We start from the raw sequence: 19,470 nt of genomic DNA, 5'->3' as shown, positions 1-19,470 counted from the left end.
AATTCTTTTATTAAAAGACAACAACTGGAGGAGAGAGTCAAATAAAAAAAACAGCAGTGAGGGGGATGGGGGAAGGGAAGTTTCCAGGAGGAGGGGCCCAGGGCTGGCTAAAGATTTGTGTATGTCCAGGGATCATACCCAACCTTCTCCTTTGGAGTACAATGCAACACGGAGAACACTGAATCAGTGATTTAAAACACAGCCAGTACTCTCACAGCTGTCACTAGCTGGCTGATGCCAGGCAAGCACACATGAGCTACAAGTCCCCCAAAATGGCAAGTAGCTGTAGGGGCAGGGTAAATCACTCTTCCCGCCCCTGGTGTACACTGGACATGTGGCTCTTGAGGAGAGCCAGCACTGTAGGGGGGACCTGATCATCATTCCTGTCCCCACACTTTCTACAGGATGTGATAATTATGAAAGATATCTCGCTGCTGAGGGTGAGCAAGGAATCGAGGGAGGGTCTTCTCCAAGACTGCTGCTTCTGCCCTGGCCCGTATGCAGCTTGCCTCTGTGCAGCAATGGTACTCCCTCCCCCCGTGACACAGTAGAGCGGGAAAGTTACCATTAATGGGCAAGAAACAAAGCAGCTCTGCCAAAGAACCTGTGGCAGCAGATTGCCCAGTATCTCCACAAGAGTTTCCTGGAGATCTCTGAGTGAGATTCCCGTGAAGTGAGGGAATCAAATCAGCAGCCTGTTCCGCCGCTCAGACTAGGCATGTGGTGGGAGACAAATCTGCTTTCTGCAAACCTCCTGCCCCCAACTCCTCGCTTCAGAGATTCCCAGAATCAAATCCACTTACCAAGGGCCTTCTCTCCTGTTTGTGCTTTGCCAACATCCAACAGCTGTGATTAGCTAGCCTCCTCTGGGGTAGAAAAGAGCTCCTGGCTGTATGCATCTCTGACCTCTGAGTTATCCTCTGCCTCCACATTCTTGTCCAGGATTTCCTTCTCCTGGCTCAGTCCACTCTCAACTGGCATGTGAGCCACCGAAGTATCCACAGTGATCTTCACATGGTTTTCATAGTGAAGATGGGGTCACAGCTAAGTATTGCATCCAGCTCTTTGTAGACCTGGCAGCTTGTGATCAGGTAAGGTGAGCTATTACCAGCCGGAGAGTGGGGGAAGGGGGGGGAACCTTTTGTAGTGATAATCAAGGTGGGTCATTTCCAGCAGTTGACAAGAACATCTGAGGAACAGCAGAGGGGGGCGGGGAATAAACAGACTCCAATGAGAGATGTGCTGAATTGAAATTAATTTGCAAACTGGATACAATTAACTTAGGCTTGAATAAAGACTGGGAGTGGATGGGTCATTACACAAAGTAAAACTATTTCCCCATGTTTATTCCCTCCCCCTCTCCTGCTGTTCCTCAGACGTTCTTGTCAACTGCTGGAAATGGCCCACCTTGATTATCACTACAAAAAGTTTCTCCTCCCTCCCCCCCCCACTCTCCTGCTGGTAATAGCTCACCTTACCTGATCGCTCTCGTTACAGTGTGTATGGTAACACCCATTGTTTTATGTTCTCTGTGTATATAAATCTCCCCACTGTATTTTCCACTGAATGCATCCGATGAAGTGAGCTGTAGCTCATGAAAGCTTATGCTCAAATAAATTTTAGTCTCTAAGGTGCCACAAGTCGTCGTCCTCTTTTTGCGGATACAGACTAACATGGCTGCTACTCTGAAATCTACTTATTATTTGTATTTAGTACTTATATAGTGCCAGCAGCATTCTGGAATCTGTAAAGACATCAGAAAACAACAGATGGACATTTATCCCAGTTAGTTGTTATGTAAGATGTAGTGCACTAACTATCCTGATTATTTCTTAAAGGAGGAATGAGGACATGATTTTATAGTACATTTCATTTGCTGTTATAAATCTGACATCAGCTCTGACCTTTTTGGTGAATCTTAAACTGGGTCATGGCAAGTTTTTTATTTAAAACTATTGAGTAAAAAAGCATTCTTGGGATGATTAATTAAAGTTAGTGGAGTTACCCTTCCCCCCCCCCGGATGGATTTAACTTTGTAGTGATGTTTTTGTTTAATTGTTATTTGTATTATGTTGGTATCTAGATGCTCCTTTCAGAATTGAAGTCTTGTTACAATTTTATGTTTTTGTATATTATTCTTCATACACAAGAACATGACAATTTAAAGTATTATTTTGAATACATGTTGGAGGATTAGGAATTGGGTTCTTGTTAGATGTACTGTAATTTTAATTTGCATATTTCATTAGGAATGCTCCCATTCTTGAAAAACTTAGCACATTCCAAAAAAAAAAAAAAACGAAAAACCCTAAGCAAGTGCAGTTTTAATTTCATTGTGAATTATATCCCTATGAGGGAAAAGCATACCTTCTCACCTAAAGACCCCCTGAAGATGCCTCTACGCCGAAGGTTTTTCAAAAAAAATGTTCTCCAAAAAGGCAGTTTTTTTCATAATCAAACATTTGCTGTGTTTCTGTCTGCCTTTTATTACTAGGGTTATTTGCCTGAAAACAGCTCCTCTGTTTTCAGGCAAATGTTCCACATAATGAAAAGCAGGTGGGGAAAGATTTAGAGTTGCGTAAGTGTTTATAAATGGAATGCGCTTCATGAGGTGTTAGCAGCATGTTAAATCTACCACCTTTGGAACACTCTGGCAGCTTATTTATATTGGCACACATAATGTGGTCCAAAATCTTCAGGAACTCTCTCTCATTCTAGCATAACTGATTTTATTTTGACTAGTGCTAGTTACTGGACAATGTCAAACTCCTGTCAAAATCAGTGGGGTGGAATTCAAGCAGTTCTTCTGCAATAACTTGCAGGATCAAGGTCTTACTGACCTAATTGGTATCAGTTTCTCATGGGATTCTGTATGATAGAGTAATAACCACAACACTTGTATTTGTGTTGAGCTGTTTGTGAGGCATGGTAATTGGTATTGTTGGACAACATGCATGTATTGTAGGTGACCTTTCTTTAAGAAGTGTTCACTAACTAATGTAAATGTTAGAGATCAGTATTCAGACGATAAGGTCTGTATAGTTTGATGTCCTAGTCAATGTGAGCATCTTAATCCATGAGTTGAAGCTAATGGGGCTTACTCCATAATAAGGTGCTACTTGGTGTGAGTAAGGGTGTGAGTAACTGAAAGTGCTGGACTATCAGCTAGCATAAGAACCACTGCATTATCTTTCCCTGTCTTTGAGGATGCTGGGCAAGAAATGCATTTTGAGTTCATTCAGGAAGAATATCAAATGTGAGGGAACCGTATTCAGAACCATCAGTATTTTTTTATGTAGAATGCAAGAGGAGTATTGATAGCTCTTCTCTTTAAATACAACTGAACATAATGTGATTTCTTTCCAAGAGTTGATCTTTTAATATTTTTTTTTATGCAATTCAGAGTGAAGCGATGACAGTAAAACTGTTTGGATTCCTGGCTAGATGTTCCCATGTTTTAATGAAAATATGTGAATGCCAAGGCCTTCATAAACCGAGGCATCCAGTGTTGAAACTAAGCAATGATGTTAGGGCATCATTCAGAATTCTAGCACCAAACAAAGACTTGAACTTGCGCATTCCTGAAACTTCTACCTGTTGCTTGACAAATCTGTGTGTGCGACTCAAGAATTGGCAAATGTCAGAAGCAAAGATTGTGAATTACCAGATCGGAGAAGTTTATCCTCCATTCATGGACCATTTTGATACTCTAAGGACTGTAAACTACAAGCATGGACTAAGTTGTGCTAGAAAGTTTATGAAAATACCAACAAGACCTTACTCAGTTGTATCAACTAGTAAAATACTGCCAAAACAAAGTATTCTGCCAACTAAGAGACCACCGAAAGCACCTAGGACCAAACAGCCATCAAGAGCTAACCAGCCACTAGTGTCAGAAACTGAGGTAAAGTATAAAACTTATGTTGTCTGTGGAATGTTAAAGGAACACTGTCAATTTAGTTTAGGTTCCGATTTTTTTAACATACTTTTCATAAAATTAAGTGAACTCTTTTTTTGGTGGAAGGAGGAGGATTTAAACATTCACATATGTGATTGTGAACACGAACAGTAGGACTATGCTAATAGAAGAAAAACAAAGTGAAATTCACTAGAAATAAGAATGTTATTGTCTAAAATGATGCAGATGCAGCAAGCAAACTGCACAAATGGTGAGAAGAAAACATTATTAGAACAGAATAAGCTATAAAAGTGGGTTTTTTAATGGATTTAGCTTGTGTCCCTCTCTTGAGGTGTTGAAAGACAAAATCTGCTCTTTAGAATCATTTAATCCTTGAACACTCTTCTCTTTCTGCCTCTGTGATCAACTGTTACCATTTAAAAGGCTTTTATTCTTCTCCATTTTTCTTCTCTTAAGAAAGAGATATGAAGTTATACAGAATAAATTTCCAAATCTGTTTAAAAAAATTTCAGTTCAGGGAAGAAATAAGCAAAAATATGTAGGAAGTTTGTTTAAATAGACAACAGAAGTATAACATTTTTTTCCTTTTTGAGTCTGATTTTGCTATTCTTATCTTTAAAGGGATAGTTACGTCATGTCAAGCTAAAGAGAAATAAATTATGCAAAAATGTTCCTTTCATTGGAAGCTCACGATATTTTCCTATAATCAATTCTGAATTAGTGCATAGTTGTTGCATGTACATTTCCCTAGGGATTGGAGAAGGACAGCTATACATTTTGTATAGCTAGTTTCTGGATCTGAGAATAAGCACCTCATTGCACTTAATGTTTGTGATACAGTTAATGACAGGACAAATCTTGCTTCCCTGATTCATGTGGGAAGTTCCATTGAAATCAATAGAACTACTTGAATAAGTTGGGTGAGGAAGATTTGGTCTGACATTTATAAATGAAGGTAGCGTTTGTCACAAAGCCCTGCAGACCTGTTGGTTAAATAACTCCCAAATGACGGCTGAGGATAGAAACTGCATCAATAGAGCAGGAGGACTGAATCATTCAAAAGGAAAAACTTGTATGCTCTCAAGAAACCATCTTGGGGTAAAGATGAGTAGTATGCCAGTATAGTGTGTGTTTGTGGGATTCAATCGGAACAAATCAATCAAGAAATCCATTTAACAACTGTCAGTAGTCTATAGACATCTTTGCTACCCATTTCGCAGCGAATACTGGACTATACTTAATATTTTGCTAAATGACCAAGAGGGGGTTATCGTTGAGCTGAGGCTCAAGCATATGTCTACACTACAGTGTATGCCCATGCTTGAGCCTGGAATATGGTTACTTTGATTCGGGTTTGCACATTGCCATGTGGACGCCAAAGCCCTAAGTTCAAGCACAGGTTAGAAAAGTCTTAATGTAGGGTTAAAATACAACGTAGATGCTCAAGCTTAGGGTTCCCAACACAATTCGGCTGACTTGAGTCCCACAAACTCTGGGCATACCTTCTGAGGCTTGTGAAAGGCACTATACAAAACTATCAAATTGCTTAATTTTTTGACACTTCCATAAGCAGAGTATTCATGTAAAAATATGTAGTGCAGCTGTGATTTTTCCATTGTCAAAAGGCAGAGCAAACTGTCTGACATACTGAGATAGTACTTCTTTCAGAGGAAGCTTTCACATTTCAAAACATTATGCCAGAGGTCACACAAACTCAAGCCTAATAAAAACATTTGTTGTTTCAGAAATAACTTCTGTGCTTTTTCTTAACTTATAGCTCCACCTACTGGAATGCTGACATTTTGTAACCCAGCGAAAGGCTGACACAGAACAACTGCAACAAGAACACGCTTTTTTTTAATGTCAACATATTTTCCTTACATTGTACAAAAAGCTCTCTTAAAGGCATGCCTGAATCTCTATGGATAGTAATTCCATGCTCTAATAAGAATATAACAGTAGGGATCTATTATCAACCACCCGACCAGGACAGTGATAGTGACTATGAAATGCTAAGGAAGATTAGAGAAGTTATCAAAATAAAGAACTCAATAATAGTGGGGGATTTCAGTTATCCCCATATGGACTGGGTACATGTCACCTCAGGACGAAATGCAGATGCAAAATTTCTCGATACTTTAAGTGACTGCTTCTTGGAGCAGTTGGTACAGGAACCCACAAGGGGAAAGGCAGTTCTTGATCTAGTCCTGAGTGGAGCGCAGGATCTGGTCCAAGAGGTAACTAACAGGACTGCTTGGAAATAGTGACCAAAATATAGTAACATTTAACATTTCTGTGGTGGGAAGAACACCTCAGCAGCCCAACACTGTGGCATTTAATTTCAGAAAGGGGAACTATGCAAAAATGAGGAGGTTAGTTAAACAGAAATTAAAAGGTACAGTGACTAGAGTGGAATCCCTGCAAGCTTCATGGACACTTCAAAGACACCATAATAGAGGCCCAACTTAAATGTATACCCCCAATTAAAAAAACACAGTAAAAGCACTAAAAGAGAACCACCTTGGCTTAACAACCATGTAAAAGAAGCAGTGAGAGATGAAAAGGCATCTTTTAAAAAGTGGAAGTCAAATCCTAGTGAGGTAAATAGAAAGGAGCATGCCAAACAGAAACACACTGCCAAATTAAGTGTAAAAATGTAATAAGAAAAGCCAAAAAGGAGTTTGAAGAACAGCTAGCCAAAACCTCAAAAGGTAATAACAAAATGTTTAATGTTCAGAAGCAGGAAACCTGCTAAACAACCAGTGGGACCCCTGGACAATAGAGAGACAAAAGGAGCACTTAAAGACGACAAAGTCATTGCGAAGAAACTAAATGAATTCTTTGCTTCAGTCTTCACGGCTGAGGATGTTAGGGAGATTCCTAAACCTGAGCCATCTTTTGTAGGTGACAAATCTGAGGAATTGTCACAGATTGAAGTGTCATTAGAGGAGGTTTTGGAATTAATTGAGAAACTTAACAATAACAAGTCACCGGGACCAGATGGCATTCACCCAAGAGTTCTGAAAGAACTCAAATGTGAAATTGCAGAACTATTAACTATGATTTGTAACCTATCCTTTAAATCAGCTACTATACCCAATGACTGGAAGATAGCTAATGTAACGCCAATATTTTAAAAGAGCTCTAGAGGTGATCCCGGCAATTACAGACTGGTAAGTCTAACATCAGCACTGGGCAAATTAATTGAAACAATAGTAAAGAATAAAATGGTCAGACACATAGAAGAACATAAGTTGTTGTGCAAAAGTCAACATGGTTTCTGTAAAGGAAAATCATGTCTTACTAATCTATTGGAGTTCTTTGAAGGGGTCAACAAACATGTGGACAAGGGGGATCCAGTGGACCTAGTGAACTTAGATTTCCAGAAAGCCTTTGACAAGGTCTCTCACCAAAGGCTCTTACATAAATTAAGTTGTCATGGGATAAGAGGGAAAATCCTTTCATGGATTGAGAACAGATTAAAAGACAGGGAACAAAAGGTAGGAATAAATGGTAAATTTTCAGAATGAAGAGGGGTAACTAGTGGTGTTCCCCAAGGGTTGGTCCTAGGACCAATGCTATTCAACTTATTCATAACTGATCTGGAGAAAGGGATAAACAGGGAAGTGGCAAAGTTTGCAGACAATACTAAACTGCTCAAGATAGTTAAGACCAAAGCAGACTGTGAAGAACTTCAAAAAAATCTCACAAAACTAAGTGATTGGGCAACAAAATGCCAAATGAAATTTAATGTGGATAAATGTAAAGTAATGCAAATTGGAAAAAATAACCCCAACTATACATACAATATGGTGGGGGCTAATTTAGCTACAACTAATCAGGAAAGAGATCTTGGAGTCATCATGGATAGTTCTTTGAAGACATCCACACAGTGTGCAGCAGTAGTCAAAAAAACCTAACAGGATGTTAGGAATCATTAAAAATGGATAGAGAATAAGACGGAGAATATCTTATTGCCCTTATATAAATCCATGGTATGCTCACATCTTGAATACTGTGTACAGATGTGGTCCCCTCATCTCAAAAAAGATACACTGGCATTAGAAAAGGTTGAGAGAAGGGCAACTAAAATGATTAGGTGTTTGGAATGGGTCCCATTTGAGGAGAGGTTAAAAAGACTAGGACTTTTCAGCTTGGAAAAGAGGAGACTAAGGGGGGATATGATAGAGGTCTATAAAACCATGAGTGGTGTGGAGAAAGTGAATAAGGAAAAGTTATTTACTTGTTCCCATAATATAAGAAATAGGAGCCACCAGATGAAATTAATGGGCAGCAGGTTTAAAACAAATAAAAGGAAGTTCTTCACACAGCACACAGTCAACCTGTCAAACTCCTTGCCTGAGGAGGTTGTGAAGGCTAGGACTATAACAGGGTTTAAAAGAGAACTAGATAAATTCATGGAGGTTAAGTCCATTCATGGCTATTAGCCAGGATGGGAAGGAATATGAGTCAGCAGTGTGCCCTTGTTGCCAAGAAGGCCAATGGCATTTTGGGATGTATAAGTAGGGGCATAGCGAGCAGATCGAGGGACGTGATCGTTCCCCTCTATTCGACACTGGTGAGGCCTCATCTGGAGTACTGTGTCCAGTTTTGGGCCCCACACTACAGGAAGGATGTGGATAAATTGGAAAGAGTACAACGAAGGGCAACGAAAATGATTAGGGGTCTAGAGCACATGACTTATGAGGAGAGGCTGAGGGTGCTGGGATTGTTTAGTCTGCAGAAGAGAAGAATGAGGGGGGATTTGATAGCTGCTTTCAACTACCTGAAAGGGGGTTTCAAAGAGGATGGCTCTAGACTGTTCTCAATGGTAGCAGATGACAGAACGAGGAGTAATGGTCTCAAGTTGCAATGGGGGAGGTTTAGATTGGATATTAGGAAAAACTTTTTCACTAAGAGGGTGGTGAAACACTGGAATGCGTTACCTAGGGAGGTGGTAGAATCTCCTTCCTTAGAGGTTTTTAAGGTCAGGCTTGACAAAGCCCTGGCTGGGATGATTTAACTGGGACTTGGTCCTGCTTTGAGCAGGGGGTTGGACTAGATGACCTTCTGGGGTCCCTTCCAACCCTGATATTCTATGATTCTATGAATGGTGTCCCTAGCCTCTGTCAGAGGGTGGAGATTGATGGCACGAGAGAGATCACTAGATCTCTGTTAGGTTCACTCCCTCTGGGGCACCTGGCATTGGCCACTGTCAGCAGACAGGATACTGGGCTGGATGGACCTTTGATCTGACTCAGTATGACCATTATTATGACTTCTGCAAGATGACTGATGTAGTCCCAATGAATGGAGCAGGGTGAATTGATTCAGATCAATGAATTGATTTAAATAGGCAAGCAGGAAACCTTGATTTAAATAATTGATTTTAATCTTGGTTTGCATTTCTGTTTATTTATTTATTTTCCTAAAAGTTTGATTCTTATTGGTTGGTTAATCATTGAAACATGTTGATTTGCAACATATAGGTTTTTTTCCACTAAATTTGGTACTTCTTTTTGCTAACCATGGAGATAAACTATACCTACACATATTTAGGCAGTTACATAGCTTAACATACATTTATTCAGATTCTTAATTTTTATATTTTTATTATATTAAGAAATGTGTCATTCATCATTTTTGAATCACTAATTTTTTTTCTTGTGATTGATGTCAAGCTGCCTTTGGTTGAAAAATTGAAAATCAATTAAAATGCACAACAGCAGCATTTTAAAATTGCTGTTCATTAGTTAAATAAAGCTACCTTAAATGTGCTGGACACAGAAGAAAAATTTATCAGAAGATGTTTTGCATTTAAAACTGATTTATTAAACAAAGTATCCATGCTTAGGGATTCAACCTTTTCTGATCACCGTGTCTTGCAAGGTTTTAGAACTAGCAGATCTCATCCTTACACCATCATAGTTTGGAAGAGGGAAATGAGCTTTACTGATCTAACTTCCAATGAGTTTCTCAACTTAGAATGAGCTAGTCATTGAACTGACCAGTTAAATAAACTAAAAGGAAGAAAATATTTTCTCTTTACCTGCAGAAGAGGCTACTCTTGTTAAAAGCTGGTTTAGCACTTCAGCAAAGTCTGGTTCCAGGTGCTTAGCCAGTCGGTTGTCTTTCTTTAAAACTTTGGCAGCAAACATGTACTGCTTGAATATTTTTATTTATATTATTTCAATAAATTATAGTAAGTTTAGGCCTTAATATAGGTTATCATAATTTCAAATTTAAATTTCCCATACATTTTTCTTTTTAAATATAAACTTATTTAAAGGAAAAAAAATCTGTTTTTTGTGGAGTTCTTAACTCTGTTTTTATCCACCCTGAAATGGAAAATCTTTGAGGTATTTTTCCAAGGTGTCATTTGTTTTCCTCACTAACTTTTATTGTGCATAGGCCCTTGCACTGTGGTATCTGAGTGCCTTTCAGTAGTGTATTGAACAGTTTGACTACAACTCTGTCATGTGTTGTTTGTTCTCTCAATCTCCCCAGAGGGAGGAGCATATATATTGTAAGGTTTTTTTAGAACTGTTTTCAAAAAAATATATATACACGTTGCTATATGTTCCTTAGAGAAGGCAATGCAAAGGAAGTGTGTCTTGCACTTGTAAAAGAAGGTGGTAATGTTTGTAATGGTCCTTAATTCCTGGGGGAGTTCATTCCACGGCCTCAGACTGGCCCCTGAGAAAGTTCTGTCTCCTGCACAGATGAGCTTTTGTGCTCTACCCTTATTGTAGAGAGTTCCACTGCCAGAGGAGTGCGGTTGTCAACCATGGTCTTCATCCCAGAGTTTTAGGCAGTCTTAGATATCCTGGCCCCACACCATGGAGCACCTTGAATATGATTCAGTTCTATGGGAAATCAATGTAGAGAGCAGGGGACAGTGCTCACAGTAGCTTGTGTGGCTGAAGAGAGACACTGCAACATTCTGTATTGGTTGGGGTTTCCTGAGTGCTGAAGGTTTTATGCGCAGGTATATTACATTGTTGTACTCCAGCTGAGAAGTGACTAAGGCTTGTATAAATGAGGCCAGGCCATCATCTGCCAAGGTGGGACAGAATCTCTTAGCCTACTGGAGGTGATAGAAAGCATTACTCGTGAATGCTTCTATGGAACAGTTTAGCATCAATGAGGAATCCAAGAATACTCCTAAACTATGAACCAAATTGACTAATTTTGAATGTGTACCTTCCACCAGTGGAGACTGTGCTGTGACCGTAAACTCTTGAAAATGCTTTTCTCTACCCATCACCACCTCCGGTCCTTGAAAAGCACAAGCTACTCTTCCTTTGCATATCTTCAATTAACCCAGAACTCTTCAAACATGCAGGCTATATTATTATCACTGCGGTTGTAAAAGAGCACAGTGCTGTATCTGAATTATCATAAGTAGCCTTTAGAAAGTGTTTGACTACATCCTGCCTTTTGGAATGATGGCTTTAGGTTCCCTCTTTAGGTCTTCTGGCAGGTGATCCATGAGGGATTTCAGCTTATTCTTTTGGAAGTAGAGTCATCTGGAAGTAGTCTGGCCAGAAGAGTTAGACAGTTAGTCATCCTCATTCACAGAGTAGATGAGGAATAAGCCTTCTTATCAAGGAGATTCAGTTTCCTTATACTCTGTCATTAGGAGAGGATTTTAGTATTTCTTCGGCGACTACTGAATACTTGCTGCGGGGTGCTGGCAGAAATATCCCAGCCATGGCAGTGCAGATTTGTCTGTGGTAGTCTGTCAGTTTTTGTGGAAGAAACTAGGATGAGTGGATGGGTTACTTGCAAGTCCTTGGATTGACCAAACAAGTCCTCAGTGATTAGTGGTACCACTATTCTGTCTAGCTGCTGTGGCCACAAAGTATGAAACAGCCTCCTATTCAGCTGTCTAAAGTGATAGCTATGCAGGCTAGTAAGAACTTGAATTTTAAGCGCAAACATAGTAGGTGAGGTGGTTCTTGCGTTCCTAAGAGCCCATGAAGACTGAATCCCTACAGGGATGCTAAGGAATAGGTTCTTCTTCCAGGTTTCCTGTTTTAAAGATTCAAATCCTTCAGCTAATGGGGCAGAGGATGCGGTCTTCAATGGAAACTGGAGAACTACATTTAAGAACCAGAGTCCCCAACTTTGTTACAGGGCCTTTTTCTAGGTGTTGATATTAAAGGCTGTCCAAACCATTCTGCTAGTTCCATAGGGATAATGTGATGAACAGCAGTTCATTCACCCTGGTGCTTTAGACTGACTGACTTCCTTCTTCCCCTTCAGTCCAAGGTCTTAATGGATCTACACCTCTGCTTGGCTTTTGCCAACGAAGAGGGTCCTAGTGATCAGTCTGAGCTTCTCAGAGAGCCTGCACAACCAGGGAGGACGAGGTAAAGGTAGTACAGCACAACACCTCCCCAGCAAGTGAGCCTTTGAGGAAGATGAGCCATTGTGCACGCATTGACCTCTCTGCATTACACAAAGAGGGCACATGTGAAGCTGGTTACCTTACCAGCCATCCTTCAGTGCCAAATGGAGGCATCCATAGCGCTAAGAGAGTAAAACAACAAATTTAAATGGAAAAACTGAAAACCGTGCTATGGAGCTTCTAGTCTAAAACAAGTGACAAAGAACTGCATAAGATGGAAAGCAACTAGAGCAGAGGTGGGCAAACTACGGACCACGGGTCACATCCGGCCCATGGGAGCATCCTGCCCGGCCCTTGAGCTACCAGCCAGGTAGGCTACCCCCTTTCCCCGCAGCCTCAGCTCGCTGTGCCGCCAGCGCTCTGGGTGGCGGGGCTGCGAGCTCCTGCCGGGTGTGCCAGTCCTGGTGCTCTGAGCAGCATGCTAAGGGGGGAGGGAGCAGGGGGGTTGGGTAAGAGGCAGGTGGTCCCAGGGGGCAGTCAGGGGACAGGGAGCAGTTGGATAGGTGTTGGGGCCTGTCAGGGGACAGGGGTGTGGATAGGTGGTGGGGTGCTGGGGGTGGGAGGGGAGTAGTTAGTGGTGGAGGGTCCCAGGAGGGGGCAGATAGGGGGCAGGGGCCAGGCTGTTTGGGGAGACACAGCCTTCCCTACCCGGCCCTCCATATAGTTTCAGAACTCCAATGTGGTCCTCAGACCAAAAAGTTTGCCCACCCCTGAACTAGAGGAAGGCTGAGGGTTTCTGACTGTGTACAGCTAGCTGGAAGGAACTGAGGGATAGCGCTCCTGCTCTCTCTCTAACCTTGGGCCCAAATGTTTGGGACCATGAGGGACCATTTTTGCAATTCCAATAACCTAAGCTTTCTAGAAACTTATGGTAAAGACATGGATTTTATCAGCACAAGAGTGTATAGTTGTACAAGAAATACTCTTAAAACCAGAACTTTATTTAAACAATTCTAGCAAGTGAACTGGCAACAAATACATTCCATTGTTAAGTTAGCCTTGCAAAATGGTCATGAAAATTTACCAGCCCAGGTACAAAACCATTCACTCATTCTTAATATAAGGGTGATCTTAAACATAAATATTTTATTTGCTTCTCAAAATAAGCTCCTTACCCCAGATGAGTGATGAAGTAGAATTTTTCTAGGCTGTGTTAAACGTAGAATTGTAACAATCATTGAATTGATGAGATAATAAGATTATGGCAGGGATAAGAAAAAGGCTTACATTAAAAGGAAATAAAGTTTTAGTATATGGGCATTCATTCACGTAACTGAGTATAGGTATCTCTGTGAGAAAGTAGATTCTCATCAAGTTACATGGAGTTTGATAAATACCAGGAGTGACTCTTGCGTACAACATGAAATCCACCCCCAAAAGTAAAAAGCCTTTTCCAGTAGTATTATAATCAGCTGCAGATTGCCAGTGAGAACATTGTGGGAGAGTCACTTGCATTTGAGGAGGAAACCTCTTTTGGACATAAGTGCTGCCAAATGGATCTATTTCTAGGTTTATTTGTGGGCAATATAGATCTCCTGTTATGTGTAAGTTATAAAAAGCTGGGAAATGAGAAATATTAAGTGTATTATTTTATGGCTAGCTACATTATATTGTACCAGAAATCCATTAATGAGAGACATGAGTAGTAAAAGAACAAGGGAGGCAATTTTCAGGGTACAGATAGGTAGAGTTTGTAGACTAGTTTATTGTGGCTTGTTGATTCATCACGAGATTCTTTACTCAGGTGATGTGCTGGTGTATCTCATTTGCAACTGTGTGGCAATACACTTTTTTCATCGATTACATTGTGCCTACAGTTTGTTTCAATATGGTGGTTTAGGTATTTAACATATATTCTTTGAATATTGAAAGATTATGGCAGTTGTCTGCTGTCCTGCATTAGGAGCAATGGAGAGCACTGTTTTATCATGATACTGTGCTAGCTCTCTGCAGCGTGAAATGTATTGTATCCCCTACAGTTGTCCATTTCTATTGATTGCTGCAAAGCAGGGCAGGACTATGGCCCATTCTGCACTCCAGCCCTTTTTGAGGTAGTTTACATCCCAGGGATTGCAAATGGGGAGTAGGCTCTGCACTCCCAAGAATACTGGGCCTGCCGTTCTGACTAGCCCTTGCTCAGGAGACATGGGGTGGACGGGAACTGGCCCTATTACCTTAGTTTCTTAAGGTCCTGATCCTCAATGAGAGCTTTGCCATTGTTTTCACTTGGGTGCAAGCCCTAAATCATGCACAAAATTAAGTAGCAGTAAGAGTGGAAGGATGGTCTTTCTGTTAAGGCACTGGACTGGCATTCAGGAGACCTGAGTTCAGTTCCTGGCTTTGTCACAAGGTGACTTAAGGCACATCACTTTATCTGTTGCTCCAGTCCCTATCTGTAAAATAGGGCTAATTGTACTCCACTATCTCTTAGGGACAGGATACATTCATTAGTGTTTGTGTGGTGCTCTGATATTATGGTGATGAGCACCATAGAGAAACTAATAATTAAATGAATGTCAAATCATATAACAAACTTGGCTATAGAGCCAGACAAATATCCTGTAAACATGTCACTTCAGCATTTTTTTAACCCAAGCTTGTATTCCTTTGGCACAGGATCTGATGCAGTGCACAGCCTTCGCAACAGCAGATGAATATCATCTTGGTAATCTATGTCATGACCTGACTTCATATGGATATGTTGAAATAACAAGTTTGCCTAGAGGTAGATTTTTAAAACCTATTTTGAGCAGCTTTATCTTATTTTGGGAACAAAATATGGGTGAGTTTTTTATATATATATATATATATATATATATATATATATATATATATATATATATATACACACACTATATAGAAAAGTAGTAGTAATTTTCTACACTTTCATACATACTTTATCTTTGACATAGTATCGGAATATTTTGATACCTTCGAACAAAATTGCCTTCTCACAATTTTCTTAATAAAACAAAAACTGAAGACAAAATAAAACAAACTTTTGGCAGAGCAACATTCTCCGCACTTGCAAATAACTTATGATTTTCCAGAAATGACATAATAGAGCTGGTTGGAAAATAGGATCCCTCCTCCCTACCAAAAATAAATTGCCCCAAAAAAATCATTTTGAAAGTTTGATAAAAAAATTTCTATTTTTGCAGGAATTTTCAAATGGAAGGTTGTTCTGTTTCTAATCAACATTTCAAAAACAAAAATGAAGTTTTTCATATTTTTTCTTCCTTTATGCCACTTTTCCTGGTGAGGGTTGCAGTGGCAGCATGGAGAGCAGGGAGGACCAGACATCCTTTTCCTCCGCAACAGATTCTAGCTGTTGTCCCACAGCTTTTAAACAAAATAAAAAATGCTGAGGTTTTTGATAAACAAAATCCTTCATTTTTGAAAAATGTAAGAAAAAAAATTGTCAAATGAAAATTTCTCAAATCTTTTGACAAAAACCCTACTTTCCAACTATGAAATTTTTTAGTCTGAAAGTTTTTTGACTAGCTGTTATGGTAGAGTAATGCTAATATAAGAAAGTAGCTGGTAACTGTTAAGATGATAACATAACCAATAAGTTGTAACCTATATATTGACTTTGAAAGGTCTAAACTAGAATGCAGTAATATACCATCTGTTCTGCAACCTACTTGTCACTGGCAAGTATGAAGCTTTTTCTAGTAAGTAATCCTTTGCCATCAAATTCGGCAGAATTAAGCTTTCATCTGAAGGTTTCTAGATATTATAGTTATGAATATAGCACAGCAGTAGTTTACATGCAGATTGTCATCTTTAGTCTACAGACAATTCTAATTCTACTATAGCTGCTCATAACTTTACCAATCTGCAGCAAAATGAAAGCTGACCAGTCTTGGCAGTTTCACAGCTGTTAGTCAGAGCCCTGCAGATAAAAGTAAAAACACATCTTTTGCTCTGCTCTTGCTTGGAAAAGCTAAGAGGGGTTGCTTTTTACTGGGGAGGAAGCTTGGGATGGGAATAGAATAGTGAAGACGTCTTTTTTGGGAAGCTGAGTAGAGCAGTGGTGATATCCTCAATCCACCCACCCACTGCAGGGGTCTTTGGGGTGGAAAGGAGGGGAGAAATGGAGGGGATGCTGTTTCTTTCCAGCAGCCAGAAAGTTTAGAGGCTTCATATTTATTGGGCATTCTAGTGTGAGGCTGATCTTAAAAGCCCTGAACAAGATCCTAGGAGAGCAGCCTGGTTAGAATCCCAACAATCTCCCCTTTCCTTGCAGCTGACTGGACTTCTCATCAGGGCACTTTCCCTAATCATTGATGCTCTTTTCCTGATCTTTATTGTCCCTTTCGTGTCTGATAAACTTCTCCAGCCCTGATCTGTATTGTGAATTTAAGATGTGTCCCCTGAATACTGCAAGCTGGCCATTAGTAGGAGGAGAGAGAAGCTTGTTGAATTTTACCCTTTAAAACAAACACACAAAAGTGAAAGGATACCTTTCTGATCAAGAAAATACAGTGGATATAGTGGGCCAAATTTAATCACTGGTGTAACTGTTGAAGAGTCCACTACAGCAAGCCTTCAACAAAATATTTGGCAATGATTCAACCTGAGATTTCTCAGAAAATCTGGGAAGCAGTGGCTTGGATATGAATATTGTGTGATGAATCCTGAATTAGCTGAAGGGTACTAACCAGAGAATAATTCTTGGAATCGTCGTTGGTCTGGAAGACCACAAGTGGGCTTCCACAAATGTTGGCTCTTGAACAGTTTACTATCTTGGAAGAAGTGGAGAGTACATTAATTAAACTAACAATGTATGTGAAGGTAAGAGGGATGGAAGATACTGTTAATAGGCATTTCAGCAGTGCTCAGCATAGTATCAGGGTGTTTCACAAACATTAATAAATTAAGCCTGGCCAAACCCCAGTAATGAAAGAAAGTGATATTAACTCATATTACAGATGGGGATGCAGAGATAACTTGCACTACTGAAAACGAGAACAGAATCTAGCCCTTTGGCTTCAAACACAAGATACTTTTGGGCATATTTTGCTTGGAAAGATTAATGTGGAAGAATGAAACACTGTCAACAGGTCTATGTGTATTAGAACAAGGGAGGCAACGCTTCCATATGAGTACTGGCTTTTTACTTCGAGGCAGTAATTTTGTCTTTTCTGTTTTATACAGCACAATGGGGTCCTAACCCAGTTGGGCCTTTATCATAGGATAAATATTATTATTGTTGTTGCTGGTGCCATCCCCCCAATTGTAGCTGCCATCTCTATTTTCTCACTGCTTGCTCTGACTTCTCTTCTCTCATAGATGCTAGTTTTCTATTGGGTTGAAGGGAGATTTAAAACACTTGTTTTTTTCAAAATGTGATTGTGCTAGCAGCTAGGATGTTTTGTGGGTACTCATATCCTCATGCTGAATGTAGTGTCAGATGGCATGCTGACATGGCAATGGTTGGATAACAACTCGCTCAATCTTGTACACTGGAGAGTAAAATGTTGAGCATATATAAGCACAAAGTAACAAACCTGGAAATTAGGTCCCTAGTCGCTGCCTACTAAAGTGCACTGGTTGCATTGTTATTTCATTTGGCAGCTATAGAATCATAGGATTGGAAGGGACTTCTAATCCAGTCCTCTGCACTCAAATCATCTAGTCTAGTCCCCTGCACTCAAAGCAGGACTAAGTATTGTCTAGATCATCCCTGACAAGTGTTTGTCTAACCTGCTCTTAAAAACCTCCAGTGACTAAGGAGATTCCACAATCTCCCTCGGCAATTTGTTCCAGTACTTAAGTACCCTGACAGGAAGTTTTTCCTAATGTCCAACCTAGACCTCCCATGCTGCAATTTAAGCCCATTGCTTCTTGTCCTATTCTCACAGGTTAAGGAGAAAAATTTTTCTCCCTCCTCCTTGTACCAACCTTTTATGTACTTGAAAACTTATGGTGTCTCCCGTCGGTCTTCTCTTCTCCAGACCAAACAAAACCAGTTTTGTCAGTCTTTCCTCATCAGTCATGTTTTCGAGACCTTTAATCATTTTTGTTGCTCTCCTCTGGACTGTCTCCAGTTTGTCACATCTTTTCTGAAATGCGACTCCCAGAACTGGACACAATACTCTGTGCTGATAAGACGTCAGCTGGAGTAGAGTGGAAAAATTACTTCTTGTGTCTTGCTTACAACACTCCTGCTAACATATCCCAGAATGATGTTTTGCAACAGTGTTACGCTGTTGACTCCTATTTAGCTTGTGATCCGCTATGACCTCTAGATCCCTTTCTGCAGTACTCCTTCCAAGGCAGTCATTTCCCATTTTGTATGTGTGCAATTGATTGATCCTTCTTAAGTGAAGTACTTTGCATTTGTTCTTATTAAATTTCAGCCTATTTACTTCAGACCATTTATTCAGTTTTTTCAATTTGAATTTTAATCCTGCCCTTCAATGCACTTACAACCCCACCTAGCTTGGCATCGTCTGCAAACTTTATAAACATACTGTCTATGCCGTTATTGAAATCATTGACAAAGATATGGAACAGAACCAGACCCAGGACTGATCCCTGTGGGACCCCACTCAATATGCCCTTCCAGCTTGACTGTGTACCACTGATAACTACTCTGGGAACAGTTTTCCAACCAGTTATGCACCCACCTTATAGTAGCTTCATCTAGGTTGTATTTCCTTTGTTTGTTTATGAGAAGGTCATGCAAGACCATATCAAAAATCTTACTAAAGTCAAGATATACCACACCTGCTGTTTTCCCCCCTATTCACAAGGCTTGTTAGCTTTCTTTGAAAGGGTATTAGGTTGGTTTGACATGATTTGTTCTTGACAAATCCATGCTGATTGTCACTATAGTATTTCTAAGGTGGTAAGTAACAGTACCACAGATTTTCCTAGAAGGCCACAGACAGGAGGAAAACAAGTATTTGGTGGGATATGGAGATGGGAAGTTATGGCTTATCCTAACTAGATATAAACTTTTGAAATGCCTACCTAATTAGTAATTTATTACTAAATGATTCTTCATCTTCTCTCTCATTCTGTTCATGCAGTTTTCTGGTAATCACAGTGGACAGAATTCTGGCATGATATAAGTGGACAAAACTCCCATTAAATGTAATGGGATTTGTGCCCACTTATGCCATGA

General features: G+C 40.1%; 1 protein-coding gene across 8 annotated transcripts in view; it reads left to right on the top strand.

Moving 5' to 3' along the window:
* The window catches only part of RMND1 (required for meiotic nuclear division 1 homolog), a 50,740-nt gene that overhangs the window by 5,746 nt on the left and 25,524 nt on the right, over positions 1-19,470 (top strand). For 5 of the 8 annotated variants that reach the window (XM_038394376.2, XM_038394373.2, XM_038394372.2 and 2 more), the window contains exons 2-3: positions 3,404-3,904; positions 14,949-15,057. In XM_038394376.2, the coding sequence (XP_038250304.1) occupies positions 3,413-3,904; positions 14,949-15,057 (601 nt within the window). In that variant the 5' untranslated portion in view covers positions 3,404-3,412. Of the gene's footprint in view, positions 1-3,398; positions 3,905-14,948; positions 15,058-19,470 lie in introns of all 8 variants that reach the window. The other 3 variants (XM_043511204.1, XM_043511203.1, XM_043511206.1) reach the window with 2 other exon arrangements.

This window comes from Dermochelys coriacea, chromosome 3, assembly GCF_009764565.3.
Source record: "Dermochelys coriacea isolate rDerCor1 chromosome 3, rDerCor1.pri.v4, whole genome shotgun sequence".
Classification (NCBI taxonomy): domain Eukaryota; kingdom Metazoa; phylum Chordata; order Testudines; family Dermochelyidae; genus Dermochelys; species Dermochelys coriacea.
Note: the sequence above shows the minus strand (reverse complement) of the source record. Positions and strands in the feature narration are given on the sequence as shown.